General features: G+C 37.8%; 2 protein-coding genes across 3 annotated transcripts in view; both read left to right on the top strand.

Annotated features, from left to right (window-relative positions):
* LOC139938356 (lissencephaly-1 homolog) overlaps positions 1 to 10,788 on the top strand; it is a 38,503-nt gene extending 27,715 nt beyond the window's left edge. Inside the window, exons 9-12 of one of the 2 annotated variants that reach the window (XM_071933817.1) lie at positions 1,113 to 1,145; positions 2,932 to 3,033; positions 4,757 to 4,913; positions 5,582 to 10,788. In XM_071933817.1, coding sequence (XP_071789918.1) covers positions 1,113 to 1,145; positions 2,932 to 3,033; positions 4,757 to 4,913; positions 5,582 to 5,655 — 366 coding nt within the window. In that variant the 3' untranslated portion in view covers positions 5,656 to 10,788. The remainder of the gene's footprint in view (positions 1 to 1,112; positions 1,146 to 2,931; positions 3,034 to 4,756; positions 4,914 to 5,581) is intronic. The other variant, XM_071933819.1, reaches the window with a different exon arrangement.
* A 3,047-nt stretch (positions 10,789 to 13,835) lies between these two features.
* The window catches only part of LOC139938140 (clustered mitochondria protein homolog), a 76,516-nt gene continuing 73,247 nt past the window's right edge, over positions 13,836 to 17,104 (top strand). The window contains exon 1 of the mRNA XM_071933521.1: positions 13,836 to 14,149. Within this exon, the coding sequence (XP_071789622.1) occupies positions 14,026 to 14,149 (124 nt within the window). The 5' untranslated portion in view covers positions 13,836 to 14,025. The remainder of the gene's footprint in view (positions 14,150 to 17,104) is intronic.

Below are 17,104 nucleotides of genomic sequence, written 5' to 3'. Positions count from 1 at the left end.
TATAACAATTGTCATTTTGTATTAACCCTAACCGCCTCAAATCCCCCCAAATCATCTCATAGAATTTGGCCTGACATACCCAGTCTAATTATTCGGGTCTTGAGTTACCATAGAGTGGAATATTTCAGTTGACTGGACTAACCATAAAACAAGTTGACAGCTTTAACAGTGGCTAGAGCCCGGTTCATACTTCCTGGGAATGTGAATGTGAAGCAAATATTGACGCCACAAACTCGCAACGAATAATTCGCAGCAGTTCAACTCTGCTCAACTCTCTTGCAAATGTAGCTGCGAAAGGAGGGTTGTGACGTCAAGTTAACGTCAAATTCGCTTTGCAAGATACTTTACTATAATTGCATCTCTTCACCCAGGGGTATAAATGGAGACCTGCGAGGGTAAAGGTTGATAATGTGAATGAAAAAGCCTTTGGAGCGCCACGGCAGCTCGGGGCTGTATACTCTGGAGCTGAGAAAGATTAAAGGGATTTTATTTGCCCAATGACAAAGGGACTAATGTAAAGCGCATTGATACGGTTTATTGTGAAATGCGCTATATTATAAGAATTTGTTTGTTGATTCAGTCACAGACAAAATACATGTCCCCTAGGGGAGAGGAGAGTCATTTCAAGTGCCTGTCCGATTATGAATTTAAAGTATTCTCTCCAGTGAAACCAGGAAAGACAGGATACAAACCTGCCATATGTCTGGATCTTTAATGGATTTGGGGTTGAACAGAGAAAAGTTAACAAGAGCTGGATTTGAATCATCTACCTCCTGATTAACGTGCCGGCTTTCTACCAACTAGCCCTATGTTGGCGGTGTCCCTATTTTGTCAATATATTTGTTCGGAGGTGCCAGTCAGAAGCCATACAATTGTTAACTGCTGTGTAGCCAGGGATCAAACCCAAGTTTACAATACAATCTGGGAAGCGGTAGCCAGGGGATCACCTTAAGAAGATGCAATTTTTTTTTTCAGGTGTCAGATAAGAAACCACAAGTTCCCCTTACATTGCTGATTATAAGAACATGCTGTTATTTTGTTAATGGCTATCTCTGTTCATGTACCTTTCATATAATTCCATTGGTTGAATTTTTGATGTTTTTAATACATAGCTGACTCTGGTTAATAAAATTGATGGCAAGCAGGTAAACAATATTGACTCTGTGCATGATGAATAAATTCATCTTAACAAAAGCTCTGCTCTGCTCAGGGAAAATGTCAAATGCGGTGTTCGGTTTCCTGCTCACCTTTTCATTGCATTATCTCCCAATACCTTGATGGGTTCTCTAAACCTCATGTCTCCTGCCAGCTCAAAATGCTTCCGCACATTTATTGGTAGATCTGTAATAAGTGAGCTACTTTTCAGAGGGATTTACTATCCTACAGCCTTGACTGAAGACTTTGCGGCTAAATTAACCTAGACTTGCATGTAACTCTACCTGCTGTGCTTTGATTGCATAGACCTTGAAAGATAACGGAATCAATGCATGGACACCATTGTTGTGCTGACAAAATGCTCAAAATGCTGATTCATATTTCGGTTAGAAATTTGATATGATTGCGAAGCTCATGTTTAATTTCTTCAAAAGGTTATACAAAGATTGCATATAATTTTATCTAGGATGTTTCTCGGCCATAGACTGAAATATGATATGGAGGTATTTATCGCCACTCCAGTGGCGCATTATTATTGCTTCCTTTTACCCTTTTGCTTTCCTTGGAAATACATGTATGACTTGGAGTACTCATGCATTTTTATTTTGTTTGGGGGTTTTTCCTATTATTTTAATACAAGCTTCTAGAAAATGTGACCCGCTACGTGAAAATGAGTCAGATGTCGCCCAATGCATTATTAAGTAATGGACAGTTTAATGTGAAAAAAAAAAAAATTATTTATTTTTTTTACTTTTTAAGATCTATATTTGCATGGTTAACCTTTCGAACACTTACTTTCAGGCAATAAAGCTATGAATACAAAAAATTTGTGATAATACTTATCTTTTTTGTATCCTTTTGCGTGTAATGGTAGTTTAAAACATTACTTTACTGGTAATTCGTTTTTCAGGAAAAATTATGTAGTGGCTATTTTCAAACGAAAGTAACTCCGCTACGTGATACACCCCAAAACTTCGACATATACCAAATTACTGCTGTTGGTGTGTTCTTTCCTGCCATGCATAAAACTCAATCCTTGAAATTGTCAACATCTGACTCATTTTCACGTAGCGGGTCACAAACATAGATATGTGAATATAATGATAATAAATTAATGTGCTCTATATCGTATCAGAGGTCTGTTGTTAATAATAGCTTCATGTTAGGAGGGATTCTATTTGGAAGATGTCCCATGTGTAAGATGAGAAATGGTAGTCACTTAAAGAAATGTGTGAACTGGAACAATACACCGATCCATTAAGCCAGGCCCACTTATCATTGACCAATTACAACCGCGAAATCTGATCACCATTTGAACCGTTTGGTGATCTTTGCACTAACGGTGATCGGGTTTCGCGGCTGTGATTGGTCAACTGGTAAGGAGGCAGTGTGATCCTGAAAAGTCAGTCGCTGACTGTTTTTTGTTGACGCAAGGTCGACTTGAGGCCGGCTTTAGGTACTTTGGGATACACTTTTGCATAAAAGCATTTGTTATGAAATGAATATGGTTGAAAGATGTTTTTCAAAGTGGCTTTCCTTTTACTCTGCAAACGAACACGGTCCGTTGGCCCACAGCACCCAATCAGAAGGCAATGTGTCTGTTAAAATTGTAACATGTCAGGTCAGAAATGGTTCTTGTGATTTGGCTTGATGCACAACTTACTCAACTGCATTGGCTGTATACTCCCCAGGTAGCTGAGATGGTTTAAATAAATTCCCTAGGTCCGGAGTACGGAGCATACAAATGTTGATTGTTGTTGGGTTTTTTCTTTGCAGACGAAGAAGAACCAGAGGTCAGGACCATTCTTGGTGTCAGGATCCAGAGACAAGAGCATCAAGGTGTGGGATGTTAGCGCTGGTGTCTGCATTATAACCCTGGTAAGAGTTTATACATGAATGTTCAATATCACATTCACTATTGAGATGTTAGCGCTGGTGTCTGCATTATAACCCTGGTAAGAATGTATACATGAATGTTCAATATCACATTCGCTATTGAGATGTTAGCGCTGGTGTCTGCATTATAACCCTGGTAAGAATGTATACATGAATGTTCAATATCACATTCGCTATTGAGATGTTAGCGCTGGTGTCTGCATTAAAACCCTGGTAAGAGTATATTAGCATGAATGTTCAATATCGCTTTCACTATTGAGATGTGAGCGCTGGTGTCTACATTATAACCCTGGTAAGAATGTATACATGAATGTTCAATATCACATTCGCTATTGAGATGTTAGCGCTGGTGTCTGCATTATAACCCTGGTAAGAATATATATGAATGTTCAATATCACATTCACTATTGAGATGTTAGCACTGGTGTCTGCATTATAACCCTAGTAAGAATATATATGAATGTTCAATATCACATTCACTATTGAGATGTTAGCACTGGTGTCTGCATTATAACCCTGGTAAGAAGATATACATGAATGTTCAATATCACATTCACTATTGAGATGTTAGCGCTGGTGTCTGCATTATAACCCTGGTAAGAATATATATGAATGTTCAATATCACATTCACTATTGAGATGTTAGCACTGGTGTCTGCATTATAACCCTAGTAAGAATATACATGAATATTCAATATCACATTCACTATTGAGATGTTAGCGCTGGTGTCTGCATTATAACCCTGGTAAGAATATATATGAATGTTCAATATCACATTCACTATTGAGATGTTAGCACTGGTGTCTGCATTATAACCCTAGTAAGGAAAAGATACATCATTGTTCAAACACTGGTCAGAAGAACATGTACAATCAATCCCACACATGGTGTTGCCGCAAACAGAAAGTACATCAATTGCATCATGAATCACTACATCCTGAACAAGAATTTTACAAGCTCGTAAGCCCATCCCAGTGGTCTTGTATGAAACCTGTAAGGAGAGTGAAAATGGATATTGGGTTACTAGTGTAGGAATTCAACTACTTTTAGACCAGTAGGATTTGAAACTTTGCATGGTGAGAGTATAATTAGTTGAGGTTAGTGGTAACGCCATGGTTAAATCTCTTTTGATTAATGTTTTTTCTGAGAATACGATGGCTGACAACTCGACATTTAGATCAGTATCATCTGATCCATTTCAGGAGGATTTTTGTATAATTTTTTTTATGCAAGTCGCCAGACACACAAGGCCTGAAGGCCACTTCAAGGTGTGGGCTACATTTATTTTTTTCCAGAGGCCGTTGCCACCTACTCCTAGGGCTGAAACAGGGTTACCCCTTTTACAGTCCATACGGATGTACAGGCTTGGGTATCATCAATTCGAAGCCTGGCTGGTAGAGCAGAAAGCACTACCTCCCCAATGTTACGTAGCAAGTGTCACGACCGGGATGCGAACCCACACCCTGCTGATCAAACACCAGAGCTCGAATCCAGGGCTCTATACCGCTTGGCCATGACACGCCACAGGATGCTGGACTCTGTTGCAAGATGCTGCTTAAGTAATGCCTCTTGGAGATTAACTGGTAGTTGTGCTTAGCTCAATAGTGGGTGAAGGCAGGAACAGGATAAGCTGGGCTTAGTTTGGTTAAGAGTGTAGACCATTATCATTTCTCATTACTATTTTTATTTTCTTGTCCTTTACAGACTGGTCATGATAACTGGGTGCGAGGAGTTTTATTCCATCCAGGAGGCAAGTTTATAGTGAGTGCGTCTGATGATAAGACCATTAGGGTGTGGGATTATAAGAATCGACGCTGTCAGAAGGTTCTCAACGCACACACACACTTTGTCACCTCCCTCGGTAAGACACAATGATTTACTCTTAAGCTGGTTTCGGCCATCCGCCTAAAACACCACTGTTTTCAATCAATGACTTTGTCAATTTCAATAGACCTTTTCACAAATACCCATTCCACAAGCCCTAACTGTTGAATGAGGTGCATGCTGCTTTAGATAGCTATCAAACTTGGTGGTCGCTAGCTAGACCAGCATACACGACATTCCACACCTTTTGCGTGCATACCGAGTATTTCCGATATGGTCTATGGTGAACTTGTTTAGCGCCCTCTTGTGATAAGATTTGGCCAGCCAACCACTGTCATTAATTTTCACCAGTGGTCTTGTATAGCACATTTCGCCCTGTACATGTATATCATTTCCCTTCTACTTTCCAACAACAGAACCCTCAGTGTTTGTTACATTACAAACACACATGTCTAGTTGTTTATCTGTTTTTATGAGTTGGGGGCCATGCAATCTGCACAATAGCCAAGGAGAAATAACATGCACATTTCAACTTTCATAGGCTTGGGGTTTCTTGTTGGCCCATCATCATTTTACCTTCATCTAGAGAAAAAATGCATTGCCCTTACACTGAACAAAGCATCTGCCCTGAATATCTCCACCAAAGCCTCAAATCCTACCTTTTTGATACTAATTGTTTTCACTGTTTTGCTTCATTTGATACAGATTTCCACAAGTCCGCTCCGTTCATCATCAGCGGTAGCGTTGACCTGTCTGTCAAAGTCTGGGAGTGCCGTTAATGATACCCTGGGTGGGTCTCATCCTATTTAAATGTATCTCTATTACTATATAACCAATGGCAACCTTGTACATGTATGCACAGCTTTAACATACAACCAGTCATATCTCTTACTATTACTAGCAGACTAACTTCTAAGGGTTTCGTGTTGTTGGTTTGGGTGATTTTTTGTTTCTGCCACCGTGTGTGTTTGGAGCATGTTTAAAACGCCACTGTAAAGTCCAGTGATTTGACTTGTGGTGTCTCTGTGTGTCGATGAGGGGTGAAACAACAGCACCCTATCAAGTGGAACTTCAGTTCTGTGAAGAAAAGAAAAATGATGAATAAACTGACATCCTTTTATAATAAACACCAATTGTGCAAATTGTCATTGATAACTGGTTAAACGAAACACCTCCAAAATCGGATGACATATCAACATTAAATAAATGTCTTGCACAAAGATTTGTTGATATCGGAGTAAGGTTTGAAGTAATTCCGAAAACTGTTTGCCACATAACAGTCTCTTTGGACTACAAAGTTAACTTTAGCCTGTTTTAGCAACCTGCTTTGGGAAATCTTCATTTAGAACCGAAAAATGATATAGATGCTGCTGTTACTTCTTTCATCCTCACACAAAACGAGGGGGGGGTCTAATTTGGTTTCATGTACTACGCGGAAACTAGCACCCCGAGTGGCTAGATTGACAATAATATAAAGAATTCTAGTATTACCATTGTGCTTTAACACTGTAGTGACAATGATTGTGTTTCGTTAGTTAAAAGTGCTCTGTTAAAAGACACCATATTGTATTGCATGAAAAGTCGCCTTTGGGATATTGGAAGTGCATCTTGTTTCTTAAATGTGCATTGAAAGAGTACTTAAGAGGTGATAAGATAATATATGTCAAAAGATAAGTGCTAGTTTAGTGAAATTTTAGAAAAAATCACTTCGGTCATTTGTCAACTGTTTCGGACAAATTTAGAAAATAATTTGCTGAATTTGTCACTAATTAAAGGAACACGTTGCCTTGGATCAGTCGAGTTGGTCTTTGAAAAGTGTTTGTAACCGTTTGTTATAAAATGCATATGGTTAGAAAGATGTTTTAAAAGTAGAATCCAATGATCCACACACATTTGCCTCGAAGTTGTGTGGTTTTCTGTTTACTTTGCGAACTAACACGGTCGGCCATTTATGGGAGTCAAATTTTTGACTCCCATAAATGGCTGAAAGTGTTTGTCGACGAGGTAAAAGGAAAACCACACAATTTCGAGTGATACTTGTGTAGATCATTATATTCTACTTTTAAAATATCTTTCTAATCATATGCATTTTATAACAAACGGTTACAAACGCTTTTCAAAGACCAACTCGACCAATCCGAGGCAACGTGTTCCTTTAATTTCAAGATACTATTCTTGATCAAAGTTCATCTGGAACAGATATTGACATTTGACTTTACAAAAGAAAATTTTTGTGCAAGTGCAATTTTCCTTTCCCAAAAATGTAGTTTGCCTTTCCTCAAAGTGGGAATTTTTTGTTGCCAGAAGAGGAAACCTTCCATTTCCCAGAAGTGACTCTTCCAGTTCCCGTACGGGGAATGTCTCTTTCCTAGAAGTGAAACTTCAAGTTGTGTGTTTGTTTCTGATGGTAAGATATTACAGGGAATGTTGCCCACTGAAGTGCTTGTATTGTTGGCTGGTGTGTGGATGAATTACAATTACCATTCATACACCATGTACAATGATGTCAAAATGCTGCTACACAAAGCAAGCCTTCGTTAACTGTCAAGCTTAATGAGTAAATGTATTTTAATCAAATCAATCAAAAATGGCGAATCTTAAAAAGAACATTGTAATTACTGTGATATGAAGCTGACAAATCGTTTAATGATATAACGTTGGTGTTTTTTGTTGATTATTTTTTCTTTTCTGCCATGAGTGTGATGTCATTGTACACTACTATTAATATGCAAAGGTCGGGAGTTAAAGGTCAAGGTCATGTATTTATCTGATATCTAGTCAAATTGTACATTAAAGCTAGGTGTTTAAACAACTGCAGGTGTATTTTGATCGTTGTTGAAATTAAGCTGTAGAGTTTTTAAAAGGCTTGATTATTGCTGAGAGCATGAGACAGGTTGGAAATCTCAAATTGCTGGTGTATTTTCCCATTTGCAGATCTTTTTTTATAAGATAGCGGTGGGGTGATTTGTTTTTAAATAGTCAAGAAAAAGGGGTTTATCTCGGAACAAAGGCATCAGCAAGTGTGGGTCATTTCCGGGATAATTTTTAAATACAGTTGAAGAAAAGGATGGTTATGTTTAACTGAAGCAAACTCACAGAACAAAAAGATATATAACTTCTTTACAATATGACAGTAATTTGAGATTCCAGACCATTTCCTGTTGGATTCTGTATTGTAGCTTTTTAAGGTATCATACAGCGTGTTTGGATATTATCAACTAGGATTATAATGAAACTTTCAATGGCTTTCACAGAAGAAGAAAACAGGCCAGCTACTAACACTTTTAAATCTAATCAACGGACGAAGCTTGGGAGATATTTAAAAGGTTTCTGTGTATGATAATTAAACAAATTATATAAGCCATGTGGCATGCTATCTATGTGTTGTTTATGTATAAATAAATTGATGACAATGTATGCTGTTAACAGGGACAAAACTTGTACAGAATTAAGATTATGACACTAGTCCGAGATAATAGCGCAGCAGTATTGTTAAAGGTTATTGTTGTTACTTATTAGGATAAAGTAGACATTGTTTTGCCTCAGTGAGGCTTACAATGAACGGTAGGTCCGGCTCAATTTCATCAAGATGTTTGACTGTAAGCAAATTGGTCGTGCTTACTTGAGCAAAGAAGCGTCCTGAATCAGAACTGTTTCATAATGATCAAGATGATTTTGTGATGCAAATTCAAAATGGATTTGTACTGCTGTGTCTCTTATATGCTAACTAACTGTAAGTTAGCATCCCTTTTTGCTTTGCTTACAGTAAGCAGCAGTTATGAAATAGAATTTCTGCTAAGGACTATTCTATAAGCAGTAAAGGTCGACAGGCTTTGTGAAATTGGTGTCCGGTTTGTATTACTTGGTTTACCTTGATGCACAAAGGGGGAAAGGTCAGAGTTCTCTCTGACGTGAAAATGTACTGACTCCAAACTGTAATTTGTAGATGGCGCTTGTATATAAAATGTTTTGTCGCATACTTGTCAATGCGATGTATGTAGTGATGCCATGAGCGTAGTCTTTGCTAGGCTGTCCATATTGTAGAATCTATTCCCTTCTTCCGTACCCAATCATCGCCCTCAAGAAAGCTAATAACAAAAAAGGTGAACGTAGTTTGTGTAACTTGATAAGAAAGCAGCTCTTCAAACACTTTTTAGCGCCTTAAGGAAACAAATAATGAGCATTGTTTGTGAGCCAAGATTTTTGATTTGTTCATGTTGTTAATTTTCCAAATATACAGGGACTGTATCAGAGGATGAGCATTAACTTGGTTATCAGATTTGTTTGTTGATGTACACAGAAAGTAGAGACATCTTTATGCTTGTATTCTTTGCAAACAAAACATCTTTAGCATTGTCAAGCAATATGCAGTATTTGTTCATTCAGTTTGTCTTCAAACATCTACAAACTCTTCCTTAATGTCACCATGCCTTATACATTGCTTTCCGGTGAGTTTTTACACTTACATAACAGGGGTGAAATGCATGTATTTTAAGCCACAGGAATAGTTATTCCAACAAGTTAAGAAAGTTGTGTTGAACTTTTATGAAATCGTAGTTAATCTAAAGAGTTGTTGGGGACGTTCATTTCACAATTTGTGTTTGACTACCATATGAACTAAACTTTAGTTTGTATTACCTTTAACACATTAATCAATGCATGTACCTCTCTCTTGTAGGCTCTAAACTGCTTTTTTGGTCCCTAGTTGGATTGTTATTACAGTATAACTGATGCCTTCATCATCTGGTGTGTTTGTGTAGAAAATGGCTAAGTCCTAACCAATTTCACCAAGCAGTAAAAGGACGAAAACTTGCTGGAAAATCTGCTAAGCAAAAGCAATAACAGGAAACAGTCTCAAGTATTGTAACTCTGACTCTATTTGGCTGATCATCCATAGGATTTGACCAAATGTTTCTGTGGATAATAATATTGTGAGATTTTGCCCAATGCAGAATCGTTGGACATTGTTGCCTGGTGCACCTTACTGGTTGCATGAGGTTGTATGCATTTCTTACTGGTAGATTTTGTTTGCATTGAGCACCCATAAACATTCAACCGTTTGTGATTAGAATTTACTGATGCATTGTGGGTACTGAGATGCATTATGGGTAGTACCATCTTGCCTCCTTTGGGCATGGAAAAGGAGTATTTAGAGGGCTATTGATGTAAATATTAAACAAATTGTTTAAGATTATTATTTTTTATTATTTGTTTTGTTCAATTCTGGTACATGACAATTATCCACAAATCCGTAATAATATTGGACAGTACATGTAGGTTCTGTGGTGCATAGTGTACAGTTAGAGTTAAATTGGTTGCCCTTTTTTGAAAGCATGGATTTTTACATTTAGTCTATTTATTTTGATGTTAAGTTGATGTTTAATCCATATTTTAAATAATGCATTCTGTCGAAAATGATGGTAATTATTGATCTAACAACACCAGACGAAAATAAGTTTATATTCCGTTTGTGTTTCCCAAATTGTGCATATTGTTTCCTATAATTATACCATTTATTTTGTAGACTGACTTAAGTTATATATCAAGTTATTCAGTTGTGATGGCCGCTAAGGCAGATGCATTGTGGGTACTGAGATGCATTGTGGGTAATACCAAAGGGTTATTAATTTGTTTTGATTGTCCAAATTGGAGTTGTTTTTCAAATTTTAATGTATACAGAAATAAGGAATTCCCATCCCCTCGAACAATAACAGAAAGGGACGTTTTAAAAGCTTTTTTGTGCTGTTTAATTGAAACTTAAAGCCCATTAAAGGGGCACTCTGACAAGCAAACTAATAATGTAGCTGCTTTATGGTTCGGCCTAAAAATACATGATTCGCATACAGTCCACTGTGAACACATGCTGTGATGTAATGTCCTGAATAAACATGAATATACAATTTGGTCCAGTTCTTCGGTCTCATTGTGATGCCTTGTAACATAATACATGCCTTCATGATCTTGTATTTTATGGTGTTCAAGCGAAACTACATCAGTGGTTTATTGGTCCCCAAAAATGCTTAGCAGTCAGTAGTTTTATTTGGACACACAGTGAAAAGGGCTTGTGCACCCATTGTGTCCCCAAAAAGTTCACCCTAGTTTTGGCGCGGTGATAAAAACAATTATTTTAAGGCACTGGACTTTATTGGTAATTACTCAAAATAATTTTTAGCATAAAAACTTACTTGGTAACAAGCAATGGATAGCTGTTGATAGTATAAAACATTGTGAGAAAGTACAGTAGTTTTTGAAAAAGAAATAATTTTACACTGAAAAATGTTGAATTGAATTAGAGACCTCAGCTGAGGTCTCAAATTCAAGGCATCTAAAAGCACACAACTTATGTGACAAGGGTGTTTTTTCTTCCATTATTCTCTTGCAACTTCGAAGACCAATTGAGTTCAAATTTTCACGGGTTTGTTATTTTATGCATACAATATGTTGAGATACACCAAGTGAGAAGACTGTTGTTTGACAATTACCAAAGGTGTCCAGTGTCTTTTAAGATGCCTGCTACTTGTCATGATTTTGAAAGTACATCCATTCTATCACAAATGGACTACAAAGAGAACACAAAGGTGTTTACCCTTTGTTATTTATACCCAATAGTTTGGCAATTCTGTGCATTTGGTGTGAACAAAATGCTGTACATAACCTTAAGCCTATGTGATGTTGAGGGCAAATAACGCAGCAAATTTTTATTTTATAGACTGCTTGTGATTTTGAGCAAAACATCAACCAAAACTGCCCTTTTGACGTCCAGGTTTCCACTTGTTCTTTGGTGTAGAAACTACAAGCTTACTACCATTTTCAAATCTTAGGTTTCAAACTCTATGACATGATTGTTCACTCCTCAACATAAACGACTTGTGAAAGAAGTCTCTGTAGACAATTATTATTCCATCTTTTAAAGCATGGGACACAAAGCCAACTTTGATGAAAGTTCTTATAACTAATGGGAATTCGTTGCAACAAGCTTCAAAATTACAAATGATTTACAGAGATCTTCACTTTTGGGTAGGCCTACGGTATTTAGATCACTTCTTCCGTTTAAGTAAAACGCATCAAGAGAGGTCGCTGTTGAAGTTTCCCGTTGCTGGAACTCACGCATGTACCGTGACGATATAGCGAAACAAGCAGGGGCCACTAAGAATGTTCCTTGGGAACACGTTTCATAAGTTAACCAGTGCGTCATCAGTTTGAGTTTCATTTGTAAATGACCCTTCCCTAGTCGATAAGATTGTGAGGAGTCCCGGACATTCTGTGCCCTCATTAAATGGAGGTAGACGGTACAAACTTCTTCTGAAGCTCCCTCTCTTAATGTTAATTTCCCATAATAATGGGGAGTGAATCCCCTGCCCTGTCTACCTAAAATTTCACATTAATGTTTATACTTTGAGAGCTCTAACTCACATTAAAACCGGTAAACGGTTCGCATCACGACACGGTTGATCACTGTTGGAACCAAATTTAATGGAGAAACAAAACACACAATGGAAGAACCAACAAATAATGGACGCATAAGCAAAAATGTTGAACCAACAAACAGCAGGAACGTGGATGAACTTTCAAGACCATTGGAGGAACCCCAGTACAATAGGGGAACCTTTTCCCGAAATTCTCTAATAATTGCAAAGCTCCATTATCCCTCGGGGATCAACACCTTTAATGTTGCCTTTTATTGGTAAAACGCACGTATGTTTGATAATACACACACTAACAAATCTGGCGCTCTGGACTATTGGAAACGATGGGAGTGCATGATACGCATATAATTATGTGCAAAGGGACATTCATACAGTCACTGTTTCATAAGGAACACAATTGTACTGATTTTTTAAAAAAGCTCTCTCTCTCCCTTTGGCAATAGACAATCTGAGAAGTCTATATATGAAACAATAAAGGTGCAGATTTGCAGACGTGGTTGCACGACTCTATAAAACGGTGGTCTAAAGGGTCGCTTTTTTGTTTTCGTTTAAAAAAAAAACCCACTAATACACTTTGCCGGGAAACTGGAGAATTTGAACGTGACAATTTGTTATTGTTTGAAAATTTGTTTCACCATCAAACAGCACCAGCACATCCACAGTGAGTTTTGCTTTCTAAGGCACTTTCTTGCTGCTCTCTGATAGGTCATCGGCCACCAACCTCCTAGTTTAGCCTTCAAGGTTCCAAGAAGGAGAAACACAAGACTGAAGACTTGTCAACATGTCTTTGACATTTCTAGTTCAAATGGAGAACAAAAATAAACTCCCATGGTTAAAGACACTGGACACTATTAGTAATTGTCAAAGACCAGTCTTCTCACTTGGTGTATCTCAACATAATATATGCATAAAATAACAAACCTGTGAAAATCGGTCGTCGAAGTTGCAAGATATTAATGCAATAAGAAGAAAAAAAACACTTCTCGCACCATGGGTCACATCAGATGCTTGATTTCGAGACCTCAAATTCTAAATATGAGGTCTCAAAATAAAACTCGTGGAAAGTTACTTCTTGCTTGAAAACTTCGTCACTTCAGAGGGAGATGTTTCTCACAATGTTTTATACTATCGACCTCTCCATATACTCCTAATAAAGAAAGTTTTTTTTATGATAACAATTATTTTGAGTAATCACCAAGTGTCGACAACAGTCCCTGTGACAACAAGAAATAAAAAGGGGGCCCTAACAAAAGTATTTGTTATTTTGTGGTCAAGTAAACATTTTAAAAACATGATGTCTACTCTGGCTAATGTGCGAAATTCTGTGCTTGCATCGTCGAAAAAGGCACACACCCCAGCCCCGCCCCCATTCATCCAACACCCTGGTACGTAATACTGTGTTGCGCAGGTGCAAAAACGTGTAGTGCCCATACGCATTCAGGTCATGACCCCATGCACGTACGTTTTGTAAGCTACGCGTGTGCACATCCCTTGCTGCGTACATTACTATCGCTGGTACGGTGTTGCGATCATCCGCACTCTCGCAGTCTAGCCAGTGTGCAAGCGTGATAGGTTCTGCGTGTGACCCCTAGACGTTCACCACACACTCACAACGGACATACAGTACATGTACATGTACATGTGTACGGTGTACAAACGAACGATCAATCTAGGATTGAGTTACGCACGTGTTTTTCGCCGGTCGATCAAAACCTAAAAACGATGGCAGAAGATTCCGTAATCGAAAAAAATACTTCGGAAAATGCAGAGCAGACCCAGAAGTTGCCAAGTGAAAGCGAACTGTCTTGTCAGGGTGATGGTGCATTGAAAACCGCAGACAGTGCCGGTAAGTTATGCAAATTTGAGGATGGTTTTCGAGTTGGAGTTATGAAATTCGCCAATGGATGGATGTGACTGCGTGGTGTGTGTGTGTGGCGGGTCGATGTTACATCACGTTGGATTTGTGCATTATATAGGGTTATAAAAGGGGCCGTGGAAAAATACATGCATCGATGCATTATTAATTTTAAGCAAGTGTGATAACCATGATAAACTATACAGCACCGATCTCGAGGTTGTGAATTTGGGGATTCTTGTGTCACTCATATAACTTCAAATGTGTTTCATGATTTCCCTGTAAAAAAGTCTGAGTATTATGAATGATTCTGACCTGTGTGTATGCGAATGATTCCGAAATAGTTTCTGATTTGATTGTTAAAACTAAAAGTACATAGGAATAGGCCTAGTAAATTATTGTTCTACATGTATTAACAATTGCATGAGGAGGTTATGGCCTCAGAGAGTCAGATTGTCCTGGTTTTGGCCTTGGTTTGGTGTCCTTTCAAAAGGTTCCCATTGACGTCAAGATTTCCCAATCACTGGAAGTGCCCTTTGCAAAATGAAAAGGCATTGCCCTCAAAATGAAATTCTAGGCCTTTTACTAGTTTTTATTAAGCATAAAAGAGTGTCGATGAGGTTCTTGAAAACCGGCAGTGTCATGGATACATGCGATAAAGGCTTTAGCTGCGTCGCACAGCCACGACCGGTTCATGGTGAGTCACCTAGTTGCGATGACGTACTCCTAGATTTATTTCGGTTTCGTCCGCTATCGTCTCCCGTAACCTCATAGTAGTACATCTCTCACGACATAAACGATGATGGTTCAATCATGGATCAATGAGTTTTGTAATCGCAAATCTCTCTTCTTTTTTTTCTCGCCAAAATTAAGCTCTATGTGTTCTTTGATATCTATTGTCCCTGGGGACGACAAAAAATCCACTCCGCAATATAAAGAAATGTATAAAATGAAAAATTCTTACTGTAATTCAGTCCCCAACTACTCAGTTTTACCACTACACTACAAATGCCGATTGTCCCCGACCATGCGCGTATTTTTTTCCCAGGACAATGACATTTTGACTTGATCTCCCAGGCCATGTTTTTAAAACACTCACATACATGTCTTATATTGAACGGCATGGCCACCTGATCACTCGACCACTCGGAATGGAAGAACTGTCCCAGGTATTTATGAAGAAATATGATTTAATAGACCTCTTGCTTATGGTGTCACACTAAAAAGGAGCCCTAACTACTGAGACAAAACAAGATATAGGCAGGCTTTTATTTAAACTGCAGCTGCTCCTGGTGTGTAAAACACTTGTTCATAATCTCAGCATACCACTACCAGCAGCATTGCCCATTATGCAAGGGGCCTATTGGTTAACAAATAAAGGAACATTAAAGAATCCAGCTGTCTTTTTGTCACTACACAAATGTATACAAATTTGTGTATTTTATTTAACTAAATGGCTGAATGACAACATGGTTAGTTTAATAAAAATAATGAATTGAAGTCCCAGAAATTCTAAACATTTGTATTGAAAAGAAACTCAACACTTAAGAAATTTCAGCAATAAGTGTTAGCCAATTGGATGTATTTTCACTGAAAAAACCCAAATTCCATTTGTGAATGAGTTTTTAGAAACAAATTGTTTTTTTTAACTGCATAAAATCCTCAAATGCTTCATTACATCACGGAGCAATAAACTAGTATCTTATGAATGAGAGCACATCTACAACCTACCTCCATGCTTATATCATGCAACATTTCCAGTAAATTTCCACTGCTATTCTTTCCAATAACCCGGTCTGAACTCTGACCCCTAAGGCATACACTCTTGGTGGGTGGTGTTTAAGTTGATTTTGGATTGGGTCAACGGTGCATTTTAAGGTAAAATCATCTTGTTGTTAAATTACTCAAATGGTTTACATACAGTGTTGGCGTTTAAGAATTGTGTACAGATGTAGCGTTCAACAAAAGCTTTAAGGGAGGCATGCTTTAAATTATTACAATTTTAAATTATTTGTTTTTAAATTTGATGGACTGTTTTGCAGCTTTTGGTTTTGCAAGAACAAATTAAAAACCTTTAAAAAGTAGTAAATCACATTATAATGCATGTGTGTATGGCCCTTAATTCCATACTGCATTTGGTCCAATTTAGTGGATTTTATTTAGTGTATGAACTTGGTGTTTGTAGTATGTATTTTGTATTTTAATGCTATTAGTTGGTTGTCTCTACCATTGATGAGTGTTGATTCCACATGCAACGATGTAACAGGTTAGTTTGGTAATCCCATTGTGCCATTGCATCAGCTGAAAGGTACTACTGGGCAAGATTGTCAATACGCTCTGACCCAATGGCACTACATTCTATTCAGACTTGGTATTCTAATGGGTGCATTAGCACATGTGATACAGACGGACAGGTACGTTCAATAGTTTACGTATACATGAGCACATGTATTGCGGTTGTGTAGAGTTGTATGGTTGAGCATGGTAGAGATAGCACATGTGCTGTAGGCCTATATGATAGTGCAGCTACAGATACAGTACATGATTGATTATGTCACTCTTACATTTTACATTTAATTATGTTTCTTGAGTAATTTCATACTGTCTGCTGTGAGTTACACATTTTCACATGTGGTAGGCTTGCTCCAGTTTGCACTGTCTGTAACATTAAATTAGAAAAATGTTGGTTGACTTGCTTAGTGGGCATGTGATTATTAGATATTTTCCTTTGAAATATCATGAAATCAAAATTAGTTTGCATCTACAGTGTTAAGTGTCCCTTTTTCAGAAACAAAATAAAACAGTCCTAAACTAAACTGCCTTTAAAATTGTATTACACTTGTGCACCAATTGGAAGTCAAGTAGTATACAAATGATGTGTACACAAATGATGTGTACGATGGTAAATTTATTTTGTACAACTTGTATCTGGCATTGATCCAAAAC

This window comes from Asterias amurensis, chromosome 6 (genome assembly GCF_032118995.1).
Source record: "Asterias amurensis chromosome 6, ASM3211899v1".
NCBI lineage: Eukaryota > Metazoa > Echinodermata > Asteroidea > Forcipulatida > Asteriidae > Asterias > Asterias amurensis.
This window is presented reverse-complemented; position numbering and strand designations above follow the sequence as displayed.